This window comes from Nilaparvata lugens, chromosome 1 (assembly GCF_014356525.2).
Source record: "Nilaparvata lugens isolate BPH chromosome 1, ASM1435652v1, whole genome shotgun sequence".
In the NCBI taxonomy this organism is placed as follows: Eukaryota; Metazoa; Arthropoda; class Insecta; order Hemiptera; family Delphacidae; genus Nilaparvata; species Nilaparvata lugens.
Window position 1 is genome coordinate 39131033 of NC_052504.1, and position 19904 is coordinate 39150936.

At 34.1% G+C, this 19904-nt stretch overlaps 2 protein-coding genes across 3 annotated transcripts in view; one reads left to right on the forward strand and one right to left on the reverse strand.

Annotated features, from left to right (window-relative positions):
• LOC111064610 (probable cation-transporting ATPase 13A3) overlaps nt 1–19904 on the forward strand; it is a 59224-nt gene that overhangs the window by 1016 nt on the left and 38304 nt on the right. The window lies entirely within an intron of this gene.
• Nucleotides 9726–19904, reverse strand: part of LOC111064625 — a 101616-nt gene continuing 91437 nt past the window's right edge. Inside the window, exons 1-5 of one of the 2 annotated variants that reach the window (XM_039433299.1) lie at nt 19382–19612; nt 13461–13566; nt 13148–13249; nt 11644–11799; nt 9760–9881 (exon numbers count right to left, since the gene is read on the reverse strand). In XM_039433299.1, coding sequence (XP_039289233.1) covers nt 9828–9881; nt 11644–11799; nt 13148–13249; nt 13461–13566; nt 19382–19605 — 642 coding nt within the window. In that variant the 5' untranslated portion in view covers nt 19606–19612 and the 3' untranslated portion in view covers nt 9760–9827. Of the gene's footprint in view, nt 9882–11643; nt 11800–13147; nt 13250–13460; nt 13567–19381; nt 19613–19904 lie in introns of those variants that run through there. The other variant, XM_039433292.1, reaches the window with a different exon arrangement.

Sequence of the window (19904 nt, forward strand, 5' to 3'; positions counted from 1 at the left end):
CGTGATAAATTATTATCTCAGGACCCCTCCCCCAGTATGGTTTTTGAATCCCCCCCCCCCAAAAAATTCAGGGACTCAGTCTGCGTCCTCGCTCCCTCCCCTGTGGGCACCTCTGGATCTATTATAAAAGAGTGAGCACATAATGTTTACATTGTATTTAAAGTAGATGAGAATGTGATAAAATCTAGATTCCAAATATTCAACACGGGAACACGGGCCCGGATTGAAGATTTGTGGTTCCCTAGGCGGATTTGTGGTGAGAGCCGTACTATTACGCCTCATCTGATGCGTATCCAAAATGGAATTTGTTAGGAGAGAGGGGTGTCACAATGTATCACTTTTATCCCTGACTTTGGCCAACTTAAGTCCTGACTTAGCTCCTTATTCATGTAAAGGAAGAGTTAATTAGTCATTAATTAAGTCATTCTGAAATGAGGAAGAACTAACTTATTCATTATTTTGAAATTTCTTAAACAAAAGATGATTTTTTCTTCAATGATCCCAGAATAATGAAGAGGCTCAAATATTAGTTTTTCATCGAAAATTGTATTCATTTATTATGCTGATAATGCTTAAATTTGCTTGAAAATTTTATTGTGGACACATCTCTAGGCTGTTGTGCACCTACATTTCACCAAGATTGACAAAACTATGATGGACTCTCATGAACAAAGAGGTCCGGGGACTATTTATAATTTTTACGAACAATTTCTCATTTCACAATAAAATATAGCCTCAACTATGAAGCGCAAGCTCTTCTCTCAAAGGTATTGAAGAATCTCAATAAATTCAAAAGTGAATCGACAACCCTTACATTTTTAGAATAGTCGAATCCATAAAATGCTTTCATGCTGCTACCTATTGGCAGAGTTTAGTGTTTCATAGGTATGTCACATACTCTCGGAAAATCGCGAAAAAGTTAGCGGAGTTGAAAATATTTGAAGGCTACATTATATGTAGCTAATAACAGTAGGCTACAGCATGCAGAGAAAACAATCTATTGGTTTCATCCATTAGTTTTAACATGGCCTATGTTAATCTTCCATTATTTCATCATTCCAAGAAGCAAGAAGCTAATACTCCACCCATAATGTCCTACGATTGGCTGAGAATCAGCTTTTTGTGAGAATCAGCCAATATTAGAGGAACATTCTGGGTTGCGTGTTAGCTTGTTGGAATTAACGATCGTTAGTGGCCGACTCTAGAGGCCCAAAAACATTTTTAGAGTGGAAATATTAATAGAAATCTTGAAATTTCAGTTCCCATAAAAACTTAACTTTGTTGACTGAAGAAACAAAGAAAATATAGATAACTGCGCTACAGGTGAAGAAGAAAAAGAATATAAACAAATTGGAACTGAAAAGAATTTCAAGCAGAATATTTTACAAAAGAAATGCATAGTATTTGTTTTAAACTATTTTATGATAAATAATCACATTCACAAAATAAATGAAATGAGATTCCTTAGGAAATAGTTCAATATTGCATCTCTAAAAAAATGTAAAATACCAACATATCCCACCTACGGGCCCCTATGAACCTGAGTATATACTCTAAAGCTTTACACTAATCAGTAGGATTACTCCATAAGTGAATTGAAGCTTGAAATGATTTATGCTCATACTCACTTTTGAAACAATGAATATTTTATTCGCCAAGATAACTCAATCTACAGTAGGTATTCCAAATAAAGACCTCATCACAAACAATCATTATTGTTGAAGACAAATGAGCAAGTGTGTGAATCACAGACACCTCTCTTCAGAGAGTGTGCATCTTTGCATGATAGGAAATATAGCTTAGTCTGCATTTGAAAGTCTGAGGCCCGGTTGCACAACAGCCGGTTAAATTTTAATCGTTTAAATGTTAAATGTTAATGTTTTGTTCTTCATCACTTATTGCACTGTAAGAAATTAATCTGTCAATATGAGTCACACGTGCAAACATAAACACGTGAATGAAATAAAGTTGTGTTCAATGACTGAAGGCCAACTAAGAAAATTACTAATTCTAGTCTGTCAGTGTAGTTACTTCACGTTTACTATAACTTGACAATTCAACTGAAATATTATTGTCTGGAAGCAGCAACTCTTTGCTTAATAGTTTGCAAGTCCGTACTTGCTGAGTACGCCTGCAAGTCCAAATTAATTTGCTGATTACCTTACTCACAAGGTAATCAAAAAGTAAATTATAGTAATTTTGTTGGTGGCGTTCTCTGACAACTTTTATTGCAAACTTATACAACTATCCTCCCATTTGAACTTATCTTCTTCCGGTTATTTTCAAGCTATATTTCTCATTGCTCCGAATGACCTTGAAATCAGTGTGTTGCTTGCTGGTTATTTTTATACAATATTAGATGGATTCAATGAGCTAAGTAAGTACCACTAAAAGATCTCGAAAACATTACTTTATTTAAGTCATTTGTTTGTTGCCCTCTCTGTAGATTATCTGTGGATATCTTATTCATTTCTTGTTAGCCAAATTTTACAAATTATATTGAATTCAAAATCAGTTTCAACAGAAATTCTTTACTAATTAGAATTTATCAGATTATGGTTTTAGTTTTTTATTACCTGGGCTCTGGTATTAGACCAATTGAGTTGTAAAAACTCAGTATTATTTTTGTCGAAGTTCAATCATTTTCCATTTATAATAATATGATACATTTATTATACTCATTTGAAAAAACATTCCCTTTTGTTGAGCAATTAAAATCAGGCCATTCGTTCGTGCGAGAAGAGTTTAATATATTAAAGATTGTAATTAGGTACCTATTGTAAATTAATAGTGTTCATGACTAACTGTGCCACAAATGTTTGAAAAACTTCTCTCAGACAAGAAATACGAAATAAAAATTAATCTGTTGAAATTTATCACTTCTTTTAATGATAAAGAGTTAAGTTTGAGAAAAACAAATGTTAAAATCTTCTAAAACTAGCACGGTTGATAACTATTTCAACCACGTGGAACTTTTTATGATCTCCTACAAACATTCTTAGAAAATTTAAGTATCTTTTCATGCTCGATCAATCTTTCATGAAACATCGTGTTGACTCACTAATCGCAAGGCGGTACTTCGGCATACTAATCATCAAAATGTGAGTGGATAACATATTTATTGCAAAATCTCTTGTTCTATTAAGTCATCTTCTTGTATGTCATTACACCTGAACCATATTACATCCTTGTGATAATTTCAACAATGATCAATTTAGCTTTAAAGGCTTTTTTGAGTCGGAAAACGTGCTCCAATGTTCTAAGCATTGTCAATCAAGTACGGTAATTTTACGAGTTTTATGGAAAAGTCCAACTCATAAAGTTTATTTTCAAGTTAAAAATACTTGAAAGTTGAAAAACTATAATCTCGCTCGAATATGTGGCACACAGATTATTATTGGTACGCATCTGTATACCGCCCTTAGAATGCCTTCTTGCCTGGAATGGTGCAGCATACCACATGACCCGTCATGTTATCTGTGCTACCATCCCCCCTCCACCCCATAGAAATATCGGACATGAGTCAGATTGGAACCCTGCATGAAAGGATTGGCCCCGGCTTTATAAATTTGTATGGATTCTTACCATCTTATAAAAATTGTCAATCATTAGTTTAATCGATTATGTTTTAAGGTTGGTATTACTTCAATAAATTCAGTTATATTTAACGAGTTTCCACATATTCCACTTTGATATGAATAGCCTACAGTTAGTAGGCTATTATCAATGATAGACGGCTTGGTGATTTTAAAGATATATTTTCCAAAATAATAATTGATTTTCGAGAATAAACTCTAAATATATTCTCTGTAAGCCTTTTAAGCTGTAAAACATTACAAAAGTTATAATCGCCAGCACGTAAATAATCCTAGATTTGGTTGAATCTGTTCAACTAATAATTTCTTCACAAGAACAATTCAAGAGAATCGAAGTACAGTAGACTACTTCATTGTTTCACGAATAACTTTCTGTGCTTGAGTGGGACACGAGAGTTATATTGTTAGTTATCTTTTTGTCTATAAAAAGCTTGAATGTGTTCTGCGTGCTTAATCTGCATGCAAATGGAATTTAGATTATTCGAAAGCATATACCTATACTGTAAATTGTATAAGAAATATGGTAAACTATTTATGGAATTTCTAAGAGTAGTATATTCCTTGAAATAGTTTGGTTATTATTTGATTTCATTTGATTATATTATGTAGATTGAAGTATTAGAATGTATTGATTATTGGTTCAATGATATCAATCAAGCTTTATTTTGAACACATAGGCAACTAGAATACCAAAAATAAAAGACTGATACCGGTAGTAGGCCTACTCGTAGATTAGGCTATATTATAGTTGTCGGCAGATAGCTCTTATCTTCTGGATCGCATTCCAAATTCACGAATTCTTCATGATTAAAGTGAAACCTAAGTTGTACAAAACATAAGAGGAAATTCTAGAAGAATAAAAATAAATTCGTTAGATTTTATTCACATTAAATATGTATGATATTATGATATGTGAAACAGAGATTTATATGAATATAATATTCTATGAATAGAATATGACAAAAAAGTTTCAAATCTCAAAAATCAAAGTTTCGTAGAAAAATAGAGATTTGATCCTGGAAAGAAATGAAAATAGAAAGAAAATATACAACTTGCAATCATGATTTTTCTGCTCAAAATATTTATATGAAACTTGTTTGAGCAGAATGGCCTTTCTTGACCTTCCTTATGAATTCCTTCCTTCCGTAACCGGTTCTTGTTGCAGCGACAAACGATATATCTCAACTTCACAGCCAATGGCTTAGGACTTTGCCTAATTTATTCGCGAAAAAGGAAGAAACTTAATATTTAAATGTCTTTTGGAAGAAGGAATGAGGAAAGATTTGCAAATAAGATTGCACATAAGATAGTGTATAAGGCAAACGTCATTATGAATTCGATACTCAGATTCATTATACTGTAGCGCAGAACCCCCACTGTAGCCTATGTGGTGGATTTAGAATGGATAGGTGTAATATTTTACTATTAGATTCTAGGAAGTCTTTTCTAAGGCCATACTCAGCAAAAAAGACTCTTCTGAAAACAGGCTTGAGATTTAAGATGGTGATAATTTAGTCTCCAAAGGGTCGAGAGCTCTCACTGCTCTCTATATACTCTCAAATTTATTGTAAACTGCGCTTTCAGTAATTATGAGAAAAAGAATTGTTGGTTACAGCGACACAGTACAATTCACCTGTATTGTTTTCCGTATAGATTGAGATTGATATGCCTTGTACATCCCATTTTAACTGCTTCATTGTGGAATCTTTTGAATTTGAAATACAGTAGAGACGACAATGTTACAACCCTATTGATAATGAGCTATATCTATATCCAAGTTCATAGAGAAATTCTACTTGTGATGGGAAATTCATATTTTTTTGTCTTTTCTGTGTTATCGTCAAAGTTTTGTCACAAGTTCATCTAATTTTAGTGAAATATAAACATTCCAATTCCATATTCCGAGCTCATTGAAATTATACTTTATAAAGAGGCTAGTTATGCTAGTTACGCACTCATCGATTTTTGGACGTCCGATTTTTTTTGTCCTCATAAATCCTAAGCTACGTTTACACTATGTGGCTGGAGAGCTATATAGCTCTCCAGTGTAACCATGTGACATTTCTCCCCACTCAAATTGCACACTTGAGGAGTTGGTCAATATGTCTTCTCCATATTCAACCATCCTCCATTTTCACTTATAAAAGTTCACTTTCTCTTACAATTATTTCTCCAAAGCTCCTCTTCAGTCGTGGATTCGAATAATTTCGTGCCTGTACTTTGTCTCCCACCCTAAACTCTCGCCTGGCTCTTCTAGTTCCTTCGTGTGCTCCTGCTCTTGTATTAGACTGTGGCCGCAGCAGTCCTAGGCGTGTCCTAATATATCTCCCATACATTAAGCTGTAGGCGTTCAATCCAGTTGCATTGGGTGCATAAGAAACCTGAAGAGTCTAACTTCCAGTTTTCCTTCTTCATCTTCCATTGCCTTCAATGAATTCTTCACGGTCTAGACATATCTTTCTGCTTGCCCATTGGAAGATGGGTGGTAATAAGGTGCCGTTGTTTTGTGTATCACTCCGTTTGCAGATAAGAATTTATTGAAAGTAAATGATGTGGATTGACTCGCATTGTCTGAAATCAAAACCAAGGGTAGGCCAAATGTGGCGAATAGTTTTTGTAGTTCCTTGATACATTCTGAAGACGTGTTTTTAGTGGCAATTACTTAAGTCCATTTGGTGAATGAATCCACTATGATGAAATAGTACTGTCCTTGTGTTGGTCCTGCAAAGTAGATATGTATCCTCTCCCATGGTCCTTGAGGAGCAAGCCATGTATGATTTGGTTCTTTCTTTGGTTGGTTCTGTTTCAAACAACATTGTTTACAAGTCCTTACCATATTTTCAATGTCCTTGTCTATGTTCTTCCATGTACAATAACTTCTAGCCAAAGCTTCCATCTTATCCTTATCAAAGTGTCCAACATGCAGTTCTTTGAGTAGATCGTGTTGAAGCGTTTCTGGTATTAGTACCCTACAAACTTTAAATATACATCCATCCTGAAGTGACAGTTCATTGTCATGGAAACGCAATTTCTCAACAAATTCTCCTGTCTGCAGTGCATGTAGTACTGGTTGTAAGAACTTGTCTTCTTTAGTCTTTTTAGCTATTATCTGACTGTCGACCAGATAAACTTTGTCAACTTTGTCTTCTGATTTGTGTAGTCCTGGAGCGTCAATAATTTTTATGTCCAAGGTATTTTATACTTGTTTCAAAGAATTTACATTTATCTCTATTCAGTTTCAAATTGTTTCGTCGCATTCGTTCTAGTACCATACACAGTCTAGCCATCAACTCTTCTGCTGATTTACCCTGAATAATTATATCGTCAAAAACATTGTACACCAGGAATTCCTTGCAGAGTTCTATCCATGAAATTCTGCCAAAGAGCAGGTGCTACTTTGACTCAAAAAATTAACCGGTTAACTCTATACATACCTTTATGTGTACTTAGAGTTTGCATATTAGCACTTTCATCATCCATTTGCATATGGAGGTAAGCATAAGAGATATCCAGAGTGCAAAAGAGTTTGCCTCCATTCATTTGTGAGTAAATGTCATTTATCCTTGGAATTGGGTAGTTCTCATCTTTGATTAGTTTATTTACAGTGACCTTGTAATCAGCACAGATGCGAACTTGTCCATTAGGTTTAACAACTGGAACAATTAGAGTTCTCCAATCCGAGTGATCAACTTTGGTTAGAATACCACAATCTTCTAATCTTGTGAGTTCACATTCAACTTTACTCTTGAGATAAAATGGTACCTGTCTTGGTTTCACGAAAATTGGTTGTGCCTCATCCGTGATTCTGAAGTGTCCTGAATAATGTGGAATGACTTCAATTTTCCCATCAAAGACATCACTGTAACCGTTCAACACGTTTTCTATAGTTGAAGCATGATTTATTTGGAGAGTTTTAATTTCAGCTCAATCTAATTTGACTTCTCTCAGCGACTCTCATCCAAATATGGTATCAACATCCTGGTCAATTAAATAAAGTTTTCCTATGAATTCTTGAGTCTTATACTTGAAATTAACAAATGTTACACCTCTCGTTTTGATAGGCTCTCCTGTATATGTACGAAGTTCAACATTAGTTGAAAAAATTCTCTTTGATGTATACAATTTTTTAAACTCTCTATAAGACATTGTACTGAGGGCTGCCCCCGTATCGAATTCCATCATCACTGTTTTCCCTTCAATATCAATGTTAATTACTATTTTATCGTTGTTTTTGTTATTCATAGCATTAATTACATAGTCGTTTTTGCTCTCTTCATTCGCCTCATTTTCGTTTTGATGTTGCTTGTAGTTCATTTTTAATTGAGACTTCTTCTGTAAACATACACTTGCTATGTGACCAACTTTTTCATATCTCCTACAGATTGTTTCTTTGTGACTGCAACTAAATGCCTGATGATGTGGTGAGCCACAGCGATAGCATTTCCCTTTTAGTTTTACAAATGTTAATGTTTGTGATTTAGAGCTGCGAGTCTCATTTTGCATTGTAAACTCATTTTTAGTATGATTCCTATAACTATTATTCCCATTGTTAATCTGATTTACTCCATTTTCATCAATAGAATTCATGTATGTAGTTTTGAATGAATCGGCATGTGCTTTAGCGGTTTCAAAAATACGTGCTTGTGCTACAGTTTCTTTCAGGCTCATATTTCCTAATTGAAAAAGTTTTTCTTTGATTTCTGTCGAATCAAAAGCATCTCAAAAGCACCCCGAAACAAAAGCATCTCTTATGTGTTCGTTTCTATTCTCTTCGGTAGTTACATCAGTGGAATTACATGCTAAGCTGAGCCTTTTTAACTCAGTGGAAAAATGATCGATTGACTCACGATTTTGTTTTTTCGCTGTAGCAAGACAGTATCGAGAATAAATTTCGTTTTTTGGTTTAACAAACATTTCTTCCAAAATGGACATCATCTCCTTGTACGTTGAATAGTTTTCCACTATTTCGTATTGTGCAGGTGATAGAGAATTTGTCAGCATCATCATTTTGTATTCAGGCTTCGTTCCAGTAACCTGCAAAAAATTTTCAAAAGTCTTTCTCTAGTGATTCCAATCCCTTTCAGCCGTAGGAGAGTCTGGGTCTATCGCCAATTCTCTTGGTTTGAGAAGGTTGTTTGTTTGTACATTTAGTTGCTGTTCCGTATCGTTTCCTTCCTTGTGCCTCGTCGGCACAATAGTATTTCTTTTCGGCATTATTAATTCATCCAATTTTCACCTTCGTCGCCAATGTTATATTCTAAAGTAATGAATATTGTATGTATCAATCAACATCTATTTTATTATATAGTTGAATACTAACTGAATAACTTATAAACAAGGTACCTAATCATTAAGTTGGTTGCCCATAGCAACCATAAAGTTTAACCGTGTGACAGATTGTCAACGGATTTTTGGCATAGAGGTATGACTTAACATAGCTCTTCAAGAATAATTTAACCTGAGTCAAATCGCACAATCTTTGTTGCCAGTGGCCAGTTGATACCGCCTCTGCGCGAAATAACCAGATGTGGAAATCTCACATCCAAAATGTCAATTATTTTGGCAAATTGTACCATCTTGTTAAAATCGCATATTTTCCACATCCATATCGTTCAGTTTAGGTGACAAGAAGTCGATGAGCATTAGCTGTATTCGCCAGTTGAAGTCAGAGAGCTTTATTCGTGATGACTGCCGATGATTCTCCTGCACACATTCCAATGTACATCGACAATATTCTTGGCAGACCTTGCATTGTTGTACGGGTGTCGTACGAACGTTTACCGAAACAGTTTCCTCAAATTTGTTTTAGACACATTGCAATTAGTCCTCTCGGTAGGACGATTGTTGCTACCGTAAAATAAGTGAAGCTCTTAAAACTATTGCTTGCACAAAAAAAACTTGTAGCCTACTTGTTATTGGACACTATAACTTTTCATGTAAAATTTGGCAAATAAATTGAATAAATAAGAACCAATGTGACACTTGTAGCTTCAACTACGTGATTATTATCAATAATTGTCAAAGTTTGGAAAATCTAAATGTAAAACTCTATATTGAATAATAACATAAATCATTGTTTAATGCTGTTATAATCATTCAGTTTATTCCACAAAGTTCAAACAAGTCCAGCCATCATTTTTATGAAAATTGGATTACACATGGTCAAATGGTTGGTAACAACCGCAGTTGCAAGTAGATTGTATTCTAGATCTTACCTACTTGTAGATTTACTCAAGCTTTCAGAGTATTCAATATGTTGAAGTATGTATATGAAGCCTTGATAATCTGAAATGAATGATACAATCAATTATTGATAGCTCAATCAATCGATTGCAACTTAATTGAACAAATACGGGCAATCATGAATTATTATTATTATAACTGTTATTATTTATCATGTTTAGACTTGATAGTTAATGAACAAATTCATAATATGTAAGAGTGTTTTGTTCACACAGTTTTCTTTTTTTAATCTAGGAGAACATAGATACAACATGAAGATGTTCGTGTTTCAACTAGGAAACCACCCATCCTAAATGTCTACTTTATGTTTTTACCAGGAATACCTTTTTAAGAGATTTTTAAAGATCCTCACCAGACATTTTATCAGTGACAGTTGATGATGGTCGTATACCGATACAGTGTGTAGTAAGTACTTCGTACTAAAATTAGATGCTACTCACACTATCAGTTCACGATTTTCGTGATAGTAATTTAACGATGATAGTCAAATAAATGATAACGTGATAATGCTATCATATGATTTTTCTAAAGTCAAATAATTACTACTTATAAGCTTATCAATGTTCCTTTTCCAATAACTTCCTTGTAAGAAGTTTTATTGAGAAAACAAATTATACAGTACGGTACGCTGAGAAACAACCACCGTATAGTATGAAACAATAATAGGCCTACTGGACAGTGAACTTTCATTACAAATTTAAAAATCAGGAATATTCGAAAATTAACTTCGAGTGTAATTTTGAAATTAACACTATGAAGTTCATAATATCATATTTCCTTCTCTAATAGGTAGAGGTGAAATAGTGAAAAAGTTACTTATACTATTCCCAAACAAGTTTTCTATTACTATTCAAATTTTCAATGAAAACTCAATTTCCCGGGTCGCCATTTGAATTTGGTTGAAATTTAGCTATGGTTATAGGCTTATCTCAGGGAGCTGAACAAAAGAGCTTGTAATAAATTTTTTGTGAGAAACAAATTTAAATGTGTCCCAAATATTTGGTGAAGTATAGGGGTGCTGGCGGGAAAAATTTGGAAGGTCTGGAGGTTTTCCTGTAGCCTCCAGTGTAGTATGCAACAGTTTTGGTGTTCAGTTCTCACAGCGATCTTATAGTTTAGGCTGAGAATTTTTCTTTTTTGGGAAAAGTTCAAATTTTCGAAGAAAACCCAATTTCCCGGGTAGCAATTTGAATCTGGTTGAAATTTAGCTATGGCTATAGGCTATATATATCTCCGGGAGCTGAACAAAAAAGCTTCTATCTAATTTTATTTTTCCACTTTTACCAAAATATATGTTTGACGTTGGACCTCGTCAAGTCTCACGTTTGTAGTGTATCACTAAAGCGGTCATTGCTTGATAACGTTTTATTTAGTGAATGATGCCCTCATAAGCTATTGGTGTAGTGAGAAGCTGATTTCAAAAGTGGAAAAATTTGGGTGGCACTGGGAGGCCAGGGGGGTGAAATTTCAGTGATTTGGAGGTTTTGCCATAGCCTCCAGTACGTTCCCATAGCCTCCAGTATGTTCCCATAGCCTCTAGTACGTTCCCATAGCCTCCAGTACGTTCCCATAGCCTCCAGTACGTTCCCTAACTGATTTCGAGGTGGGTTGTTCGTAACAATCAGCCGTTTTGGCTGTGAATTTTTTGTCTTTGCAGCTTTAATATAATAAGAAGATTCCCTTTTTGAAACATCATCAATACGATCCATATAGCGAAACGGTTTCCTGGTTATTTATTCAGTGATAAACTATATAAAGTGCAAATATTCGAATTCTATGTAAATATTCAATGTAAGTCTCTTACATTGGTCATGTAGCTCATGTCTAGGACATATATTCCATAGGGCGAAATTTGCAGATCCTTATTGGCCATAGTTATCATGACAGTGAGAGACTTACGCAGCCATCTTGGTTTATCGGTCCATGAACTCCCGTATACTGCATCACGTAACTCTTGACTCTGAAATTGCAATTGAAATAATGGAATAAATTATGGAAAAATCACTTCCACCAAATCAGCAATTTGGGTTCATTCGAAAACCTATTTACTTTTACAATGTTTTCAAACTCTTTCTTCATGCTTTTTTTATTAACAGTTACGGTACTATTGAATACTGGGAGAATATGAAGACACTCTTATTATAATTATAATAATTGATATTATAATTTATCAACACAAAATTTGACTAACATTGTTTTCATGTATTTTCATAGTGCTTTATAGCTAAGAGGATTTCATCCCTTCTCAGTTTGAGACAATAAATATTATATTCTACCGGGTGATTTTTTTGTCCTGTTACCCTATTTTTAATACATGGTAATTTTTCCCTAATAAAGGGAAATTTTGTTTTGTTGCACGAAGTTGGTAGCCCTACTCACTCAGTATACACAAGGCAGTGCGAGTTTATTATCCTTAAGCTGTGTAACATTTTGTGATGATTCCAGTCGTGTTATGAACAGAATGTCTTTTACCATAGAACAACGGGTTTTCATTCTGGAACAATATTTTGCTACGAAATCGTACGCGAGTGTAAAAGAATCATTTCAAAATAAATTTATTGGTGTACCTCCGCCAGATAAATGTCAATTTCTAGGTTAGCAAACCGATTTCGAGAGACAGGTAGTGTTTGTGACAGAAAACATAGTGGTCGACCAACTGTCTTGACAGATGGCGTTTTAGAGGATGTGAAAACAAGATTGGTCAATTCTCCACGGAAAAGTTTACGAAAACTTTCCTCACAAGTTGGTCTATCATATTCGAGTGTTCAGAAAGCTGCTAAAAAATTAAATATGTATCCATATTGCGTACGATTAGTCCAAGAGCTTCAACCTCCGGATTTAAACAAGCAATTGAAATATTGCCGTTGGTTTAGGTCATTCGTAAATGATAACGGAATCGAATCTTTGAACACAGTGTTCTTCAGTGACGAAGCTTGAGTTCATCTAGACGGTTATGTGAACAGTCAAAACTGTTGAATTTGGGCAACTGAAAATCCTAACGCTGTTCAGGTAAAATCTTTACATCCTGCAAAAATTGGTGTGTGGTGTGCGATATCTCATCAGCGTATAGTTGGACCCATATTCTTTGAACAGACTGTAAATGGTGAAGTGTACAGGAATATTGTGTGTAAATTTGTGGCTCTACTGGAACCTCAAGAAAGATATTGCAAGATATTGAAAGATAGTAGGAATACAGTACTTGGTGTGCTAATTCAAAAGAAAATGTTCCTGCTGTTGAAAAAATTGTTTGAAATGAGAAGAATTGGTTCAGTATTATTTATATTTATCTTCTCTACACGACATATTACCTTATCTTTTATTTTCTGACATTTCCTTGTACATATAAATAATATTCCAAATACAAAGCAGTAGCGGATGACATATCTCATTTTTAGGGCGATATCTTTTGCCTGAAAAATAAAGAAACATTGGCTCAATTAATTTATCATTTGTATCAAACTTTATATAGCAATTTAACAACTTGAAATACGACTTATGTGTCGCTTATTCTTTTCAAATATAGTGCTTCTGTCATTCTATGGATGAAGACTTAGTGCACAGTGCAGTCCAGTTCCATACATAATTTCAAATTTCACACACATTCGATTCTGTGTTACTCACCTCCACAGAAAATATCAAGAAAATGCATAGGCCTAATTGAAATCCGAAGATGTTCATGAACCCCATCGTTATACCATTGACTTTCCCATTTAGCATTTTGGCTACCCTGAAACAAAATGATGAACTATTTTTAAAAATCAGTTGAGGTTAAAGATAGGAAACACATCATTATTCTTTCCATAATTTCCTTTTGGATTTCTAGCTGGCAGGCTCGCGGAATCAATACAGACTTTGAGGATCTTTTCAGCTTGGATAACACAGAAAAATGCTGAAGAACGCCGATTTTGAGCATATTGCTGTTAATCTCTCAAAACCCACTCTACAAAAAATGTTTAGACCATAGCTGAGCCTCTGTACTGAATATATACATTTTTCATCCATTACTAGCTAATTATGTAGCTTAGGGTTGAAAAAATGTCTATCTTTTTTTTAAATAAAGTGTTATTTTCCACGTAGGGGAATGATTAAGATATGAGAATTATTGTATTCTTGTCTAGTCCTTTGATATTCAAGAGATGAATGATGTAGCCTACAACAAATTTTCATATATTCCCTCTCAATTTGCAATACACTTGATGGAAAATAACCCTCTAAATTAGCAATGCCATCAAGTTATTCAATCAAAACCTGTGTATCAAGTTCAAGCTGTCATTTCTGAAAACGCTTTGGCAGAATATCTCTCTCTCTCTCTCTCAATCCATCATCAGAGGTCTCCTCGTGCTATGTCGAGTGAGTGAACGTGTGTCAGTTCGGCTCCACATTCAAATACATATTTCATAGGGTTATACGGTTCAATTCACCACAGATTATATATCAAGTTATTCAGTTTTTTGAGCTTCATTTCATTGTAAAATTATCTTTTCAATTACCTCACTCTCTTTTTATTTATCATCAAAAAACTTTCCTGGTTCTCCAGTATATCTGTTCACCTGTGATCCACCTAATGGTACATCATGGTTAGACCTAGAGGCACGCCGAAAAATAGGGTCAATGCTCCGAAGCCAGGGCCTTCCCCAGCTATCTCTGAATCCTCATTGTCTGAGAAGGCCCTTTGCATAATGCGACTGCAAATTGAAGAGTCCGTTCAAAATGCTGTTACAATGGCAATGAAGAACATTCTTGAAGAAGTCCAGGCGCTGAAAGTTGAGAATCAATGGCTGCATGAAAAATTTCGGGAGCTCAAGGTGAATTGTCACCTTAAAGTCAACAATCTGGAGCAATCCCGGCATCCCGGAAAGCAACAATGAAGATACGGACCTGCTGGCACTTGATATCTTCAACAAAAAGCTCAAATTGCCCGTGACTCTGGCAGATGTAAACCACTCTCATCGAGTAGGAAGGTGTCAACCACCTCAACAAGAGCAAGCAAAACCCAAGTACCGACCCATCATAGTTTGACTCTGCAGCTACCGGACCAGGAAGATGATCTTCAATGCTAAGAGGAAGCTGAAGGGTTCCGGGGTCACGATTCGCAAGGATCTGACTATGGAGCATCTCAAGATCCTCAACGCTGCGGCCGATTGTCATGGGCATAGGAATGTCTGGTTATCTGATGGGAGGATCAAGATCTGTATCGGCGAAGGAAGGATCCAAGAGGGTCCACACAGTCGAGAGGATGATCGACCTCCTAAATCTAAAGGTAAACTGAATCACTTAAGCATTTGATGACTAAAGGTGCCCTTCACTACAATAATAGGAAAATCGTATTAATGAATTTCACAGTAGATATTCCTTGGCATTTTTTATGAGCTGGCTCTCTGTTCTATAAATGAATCTTTTCACTGCTATTTATATATATGGCAATTATTTCAAATTAAGGAAATTCACATTTTTTAATACTCATTAATAATTTATCTTGATATTGATTCTCAAAACTATGTTCTATCGATCAACTGCTATACTCCAGAGGGTACTAAGAAAATTATTATCTCTATTCTTACTAATCTGAATTATAAACAACAGCGTTGCCAAAATTATTGTCTACGTTTTGTCTACTCTCTTCAACGTGATGAACATATCACCCCTGCCCACATTGCCAGTTCAACATTGAAGCTTCCCGATCAAAGACGTTTCTGAATAGTCAAGCTTGTTAGAGATATCTTGAAATACAGAAATCCGAACTATTTTCGAAGATGATTTCAAATTTGTCTCTGAAGGTAGGAGGATAGATGCTTCACATACTAGAACCGGAGAAAGTACATTAAGGATACCCAACCATCAAACCACTATTTTCACAAAATCCTTCTTAGTCAGTGCCTGTTGTGCATTGAATGTACTTCCTGTGTCTATCAGGTCCATCGAGAGCCGAGCAAGCTTCATCCTGACTTAAAAAAAAACAACTTTTGAAACAAATGACTGAAACTGTCCGGCCCTAGAATGATCAAATGACAACCATCCCTCACCCATCCCACCAATACTTATATATATATATATATATATATATATATATATATATATATATATATATATTATATAGCACATAACAGAAGACACTCTGAAGTTTGTAATATAAATTGAAACAGGAGACACAATATAAAACACTTGAAAACATAATTATGTTGAAAACACTTACACTTAAAAACATCCCCCATTTCTAATGTAAGTTTTAAGTGTTTTCAATCTATTTATATTGTGTCTCCTGTTTTAATTTATATATATATATATATATATATATATATATATCTATATATATATATATATATATATATAATATATATATATATATATATATAATATATATATATATAAGGATTTTAAATCCTTATATATATATATATATAAATTCCTGTTTTAATATTTACTTAATCTCCTGTTTTAATTTATATATATATTGCTGTGCTACCAATTTCAATACCTTAAACAATACCTTACACACTTAAGCATCTAGCATCATTACAAGCTAAATACTTATCCATTTATATAGTTGAAAAACAATGGCTATAGGCTTGTAGACACACAAAACAATTTATACAAAATTAGAACACCATGAAACTGTACAAAACTCAATTTAAAACATTAAAAATTCAATTGAACAGAAAAATATTCAGATAACACAAAATTAGAACACATAGCCAGCCACCATTTTTTAGAGAGAGAACCAACAAGTACAGAGCAAAGCCCCACCTCAAAACCAGTGTCGACGTCATGAACACGTCACCAATATTAATTTCCAAAAAATTATAAATTACAAGTTTAGAATTTACATTTTACATTTGTTCTCAATAAAACTTTATTTCGAAACTGTTATTTTAAATTTATATATCCTCTATATTTATAATGATCTATTTATCTGTTAATTCTGTTAACTCAGTTTCGGTGATACCATGGAATGTGCAACACAATTATTTACGATAAATTCTCAGTTAAAAAGTTGTCCGCATATCGATTACTCTGATATTTACTATCAAGTTTTATAGATCTCGAATTGAAGATATATATATATATAATATATATATATATAATATATATATATATATATATGAATTAAAACAGGAGACACAATATAAATAGATTGAAAACACTTAAAAACTTACATTAGAAATGGGGGAAATTTTTGGAGACTGAGACTGTGTCCCCATTTCTAATGTAAGTTAGTTTTTAAGTGTTTTCAATCTATTTATATCGAGTCTCCTTCTTTTAATTTATGTTACAAACTTTAAAGTGTCTTCTGTTATGTGCTATATATATTTATATATATATATATACTCATGTTATTTCAATTATCCACTGCATACTGCTGTATATTACTGAAAGTTGATTACCCTGATCTACTTCCAGCCTACTCCACTTTATTAATCAATAGTTATTTGTGCAACTAGTGCGCAAAGTGACAGTTTGCTGCACCGAAAGAAACGTTTACGCCCGAGCCGTAGGCGAGGGCCGAATGGTTTCTTGAGTGCAGCAGAGGAACTTTGCGCAAGTATTTCACATTAAGTTTTTCCTACAGTTACCATTGAATATAAAAAGTGGGTAATTATGGGTAAAATTGCCTGAAATGCATCAAATGTTTTTCTGTGTAATTTTATTATTGATAAAAACCTTAATCCTAAAGTCCTCGTTGTCCTTTGTTATAATAGATAATGTAATAATTAGCGCGTTGTGCTTCGTTGCACCTCTGCTCACTATAGCAGCCACAGCAGTCACTGTTACCAACTTCATTTTGATTTTGCTGCACTGTTGCTCCATATAACCTACTAAGTATTTTGCGTTGCCATGTTGCAAATCTGGAGTGCAGAAAAATTTTTCCCGCACTAGAGCGGAAAAGTGATTCTTTGCGTTCTGTAATCAGTGCAGCAATGGCCACTTTTCAACGTAACTGTAGGAAAAGATTTGATCTTATCTACCTATATAATTATTTTATTTTATCAATTTTCTGTTTTTTTCTCTTAAATATTCATATTAATTGAAAATTTTACAATAATTCCATTTATAAATAAATCCTTAGTTTAATTAATGAAATTAAGGTTTTGGTAGAGAGTTAGTGGGAAGGATATTTTTAATATTCTTTCTGAAGAATGGACATTGATGTGTCCAAAGCTCCGCCAATTTATGTAGATGCATAACAATATAATTGTCTATGGTTATTATATTTTCAGTTTTTTTTTTTCAGTTACATGCTTTGCAGGTTTGATGCCTAGTGAGATCGGACTCCCCTAACAATATTACAAATTGTTTTTTCATATCATTTACAGTTCAATTATTATTTTCTTAGTCTATATTATGTAAATTCATTTATAATTTTGCTGTATTGTAAGCTATTGTATATAAGTGTATAAGCCAGTATATATTGTAATCTATATAAATAAAGTACTCAATCAATCAATCAATCTTTAGACGCTAGATGAATCTTTGCAACAGATTCCAATGTTCTCTGTTCATCATTTGTTCTCGAAAAAGCTGAAAACGCCAACGTTGGCTGTTTTCTGTTGAAGCTCTTTTTTCACTGAATTCCTAGAACCTAGCTAGAAATCCGTACCAAATTTAAACATTTTCTGTCAATTGATTTTTAAAAAGTTTAGAAAACGCAGGAGAAACGCTAAAAAACACCAATTTTTGGCGTATCATTGGAGTAATTTTATAATCCTTTCAATTAAACAATTTTGCACCTTAGCTAAGTCTGTGTACCGAATTTGAACACTTTTTGTAAATAATTAATTCTTGAAAGAGCTGAGGAAACGGACAAAAACGCTGGAATAACGCAGATTTTGGACGTATCTTTGAACATTTTTCCAAATTCGTTCTTATAGTAGGCCTGTAGAAGGCCAACATAGCATACCAGCCAAATTAGTACTTGGTCCAGTAGATTTTTAGTTCTGTTCCTGGTGAGTGAATGAATAAGTGAATGGATCAGTGTCTTTTCCCTTATATCTAAATAGATTAGGTTGCAGTCTTACGAAGAACATAGATTTTTCCCAGGTAGTGAGTGATACTCACACAAGCACTAAACTTGTGCAAGTAGATTATAGGAGAGATGTTGAAGTAATGAATGGAACTACAGTTTAAGGTAGCTTCCGATCCACCAGCAGGAACGCAAAGCAGGATTAGACTATAATTTTTGTACCTGTTCAAATTTCACTTATTGACTTTGATATACAAGACCATTACTAAAGTGCACACTCTTGAATATCGAACAGAGCAACAGAGATTCGTCGAAAAGAGCTTGAAATGAAATGAAAAAATTATTTATTTCAAGCTTGCCAGCTTGAGTGACACCAATCTTACAGCAAAAAATACATGGAGCGAAAATTCCAACAACTGCATAGGCTCATAATACTAGCAATTTATCCGTTACAGAATGAGAATTGTAATTTATTCTCATTTCATGTGGAACATACATCTTCGAAAATAAACTGTAAATGATTGCCTATGTTATTTGATAATAGTTCTATAAATATTCTATATTTATCAAGGATAACTCTTACCTGCTTATTGATTGATGGTCCTGTATGATTTGATGGAAAACATCTTTCAAATTGATCTCTGCAGATAAATTCGAGTTCGAAACACCAATCTGCTTTTGAAGAGCACCGGCACTGGTCTTGTTTTTCGAAGTGATAATTTCATCGATTCTATGTAAACACTCGCATAAAAAGTCTGTCTGATAAGTGACACATTCTATGGATAGCAGCATGGATTTCAGGCACATGCACCATAAGTACATTATCATCGCATACCATAGGAAAATGATGGTCTGCACAATCAGATAGACATAAGCAGATCTGTCGTAATCCTCAGGATAGTAGACCAGCAATATAAATGGTAAACGGTTAGCCGATATTTTACTGGGATCTGATTTGAGGACCAAGATGATGCCCACACAATAAGGCAAGACACTGCATATCATGACAAACGTTATGAATACATTTGACACGCTTCTATCGATAACTTTCAAACGTGCCCTGAATTCCTTCAAGTTACAGCTCTGGGAAATTGAATAATGAGGAG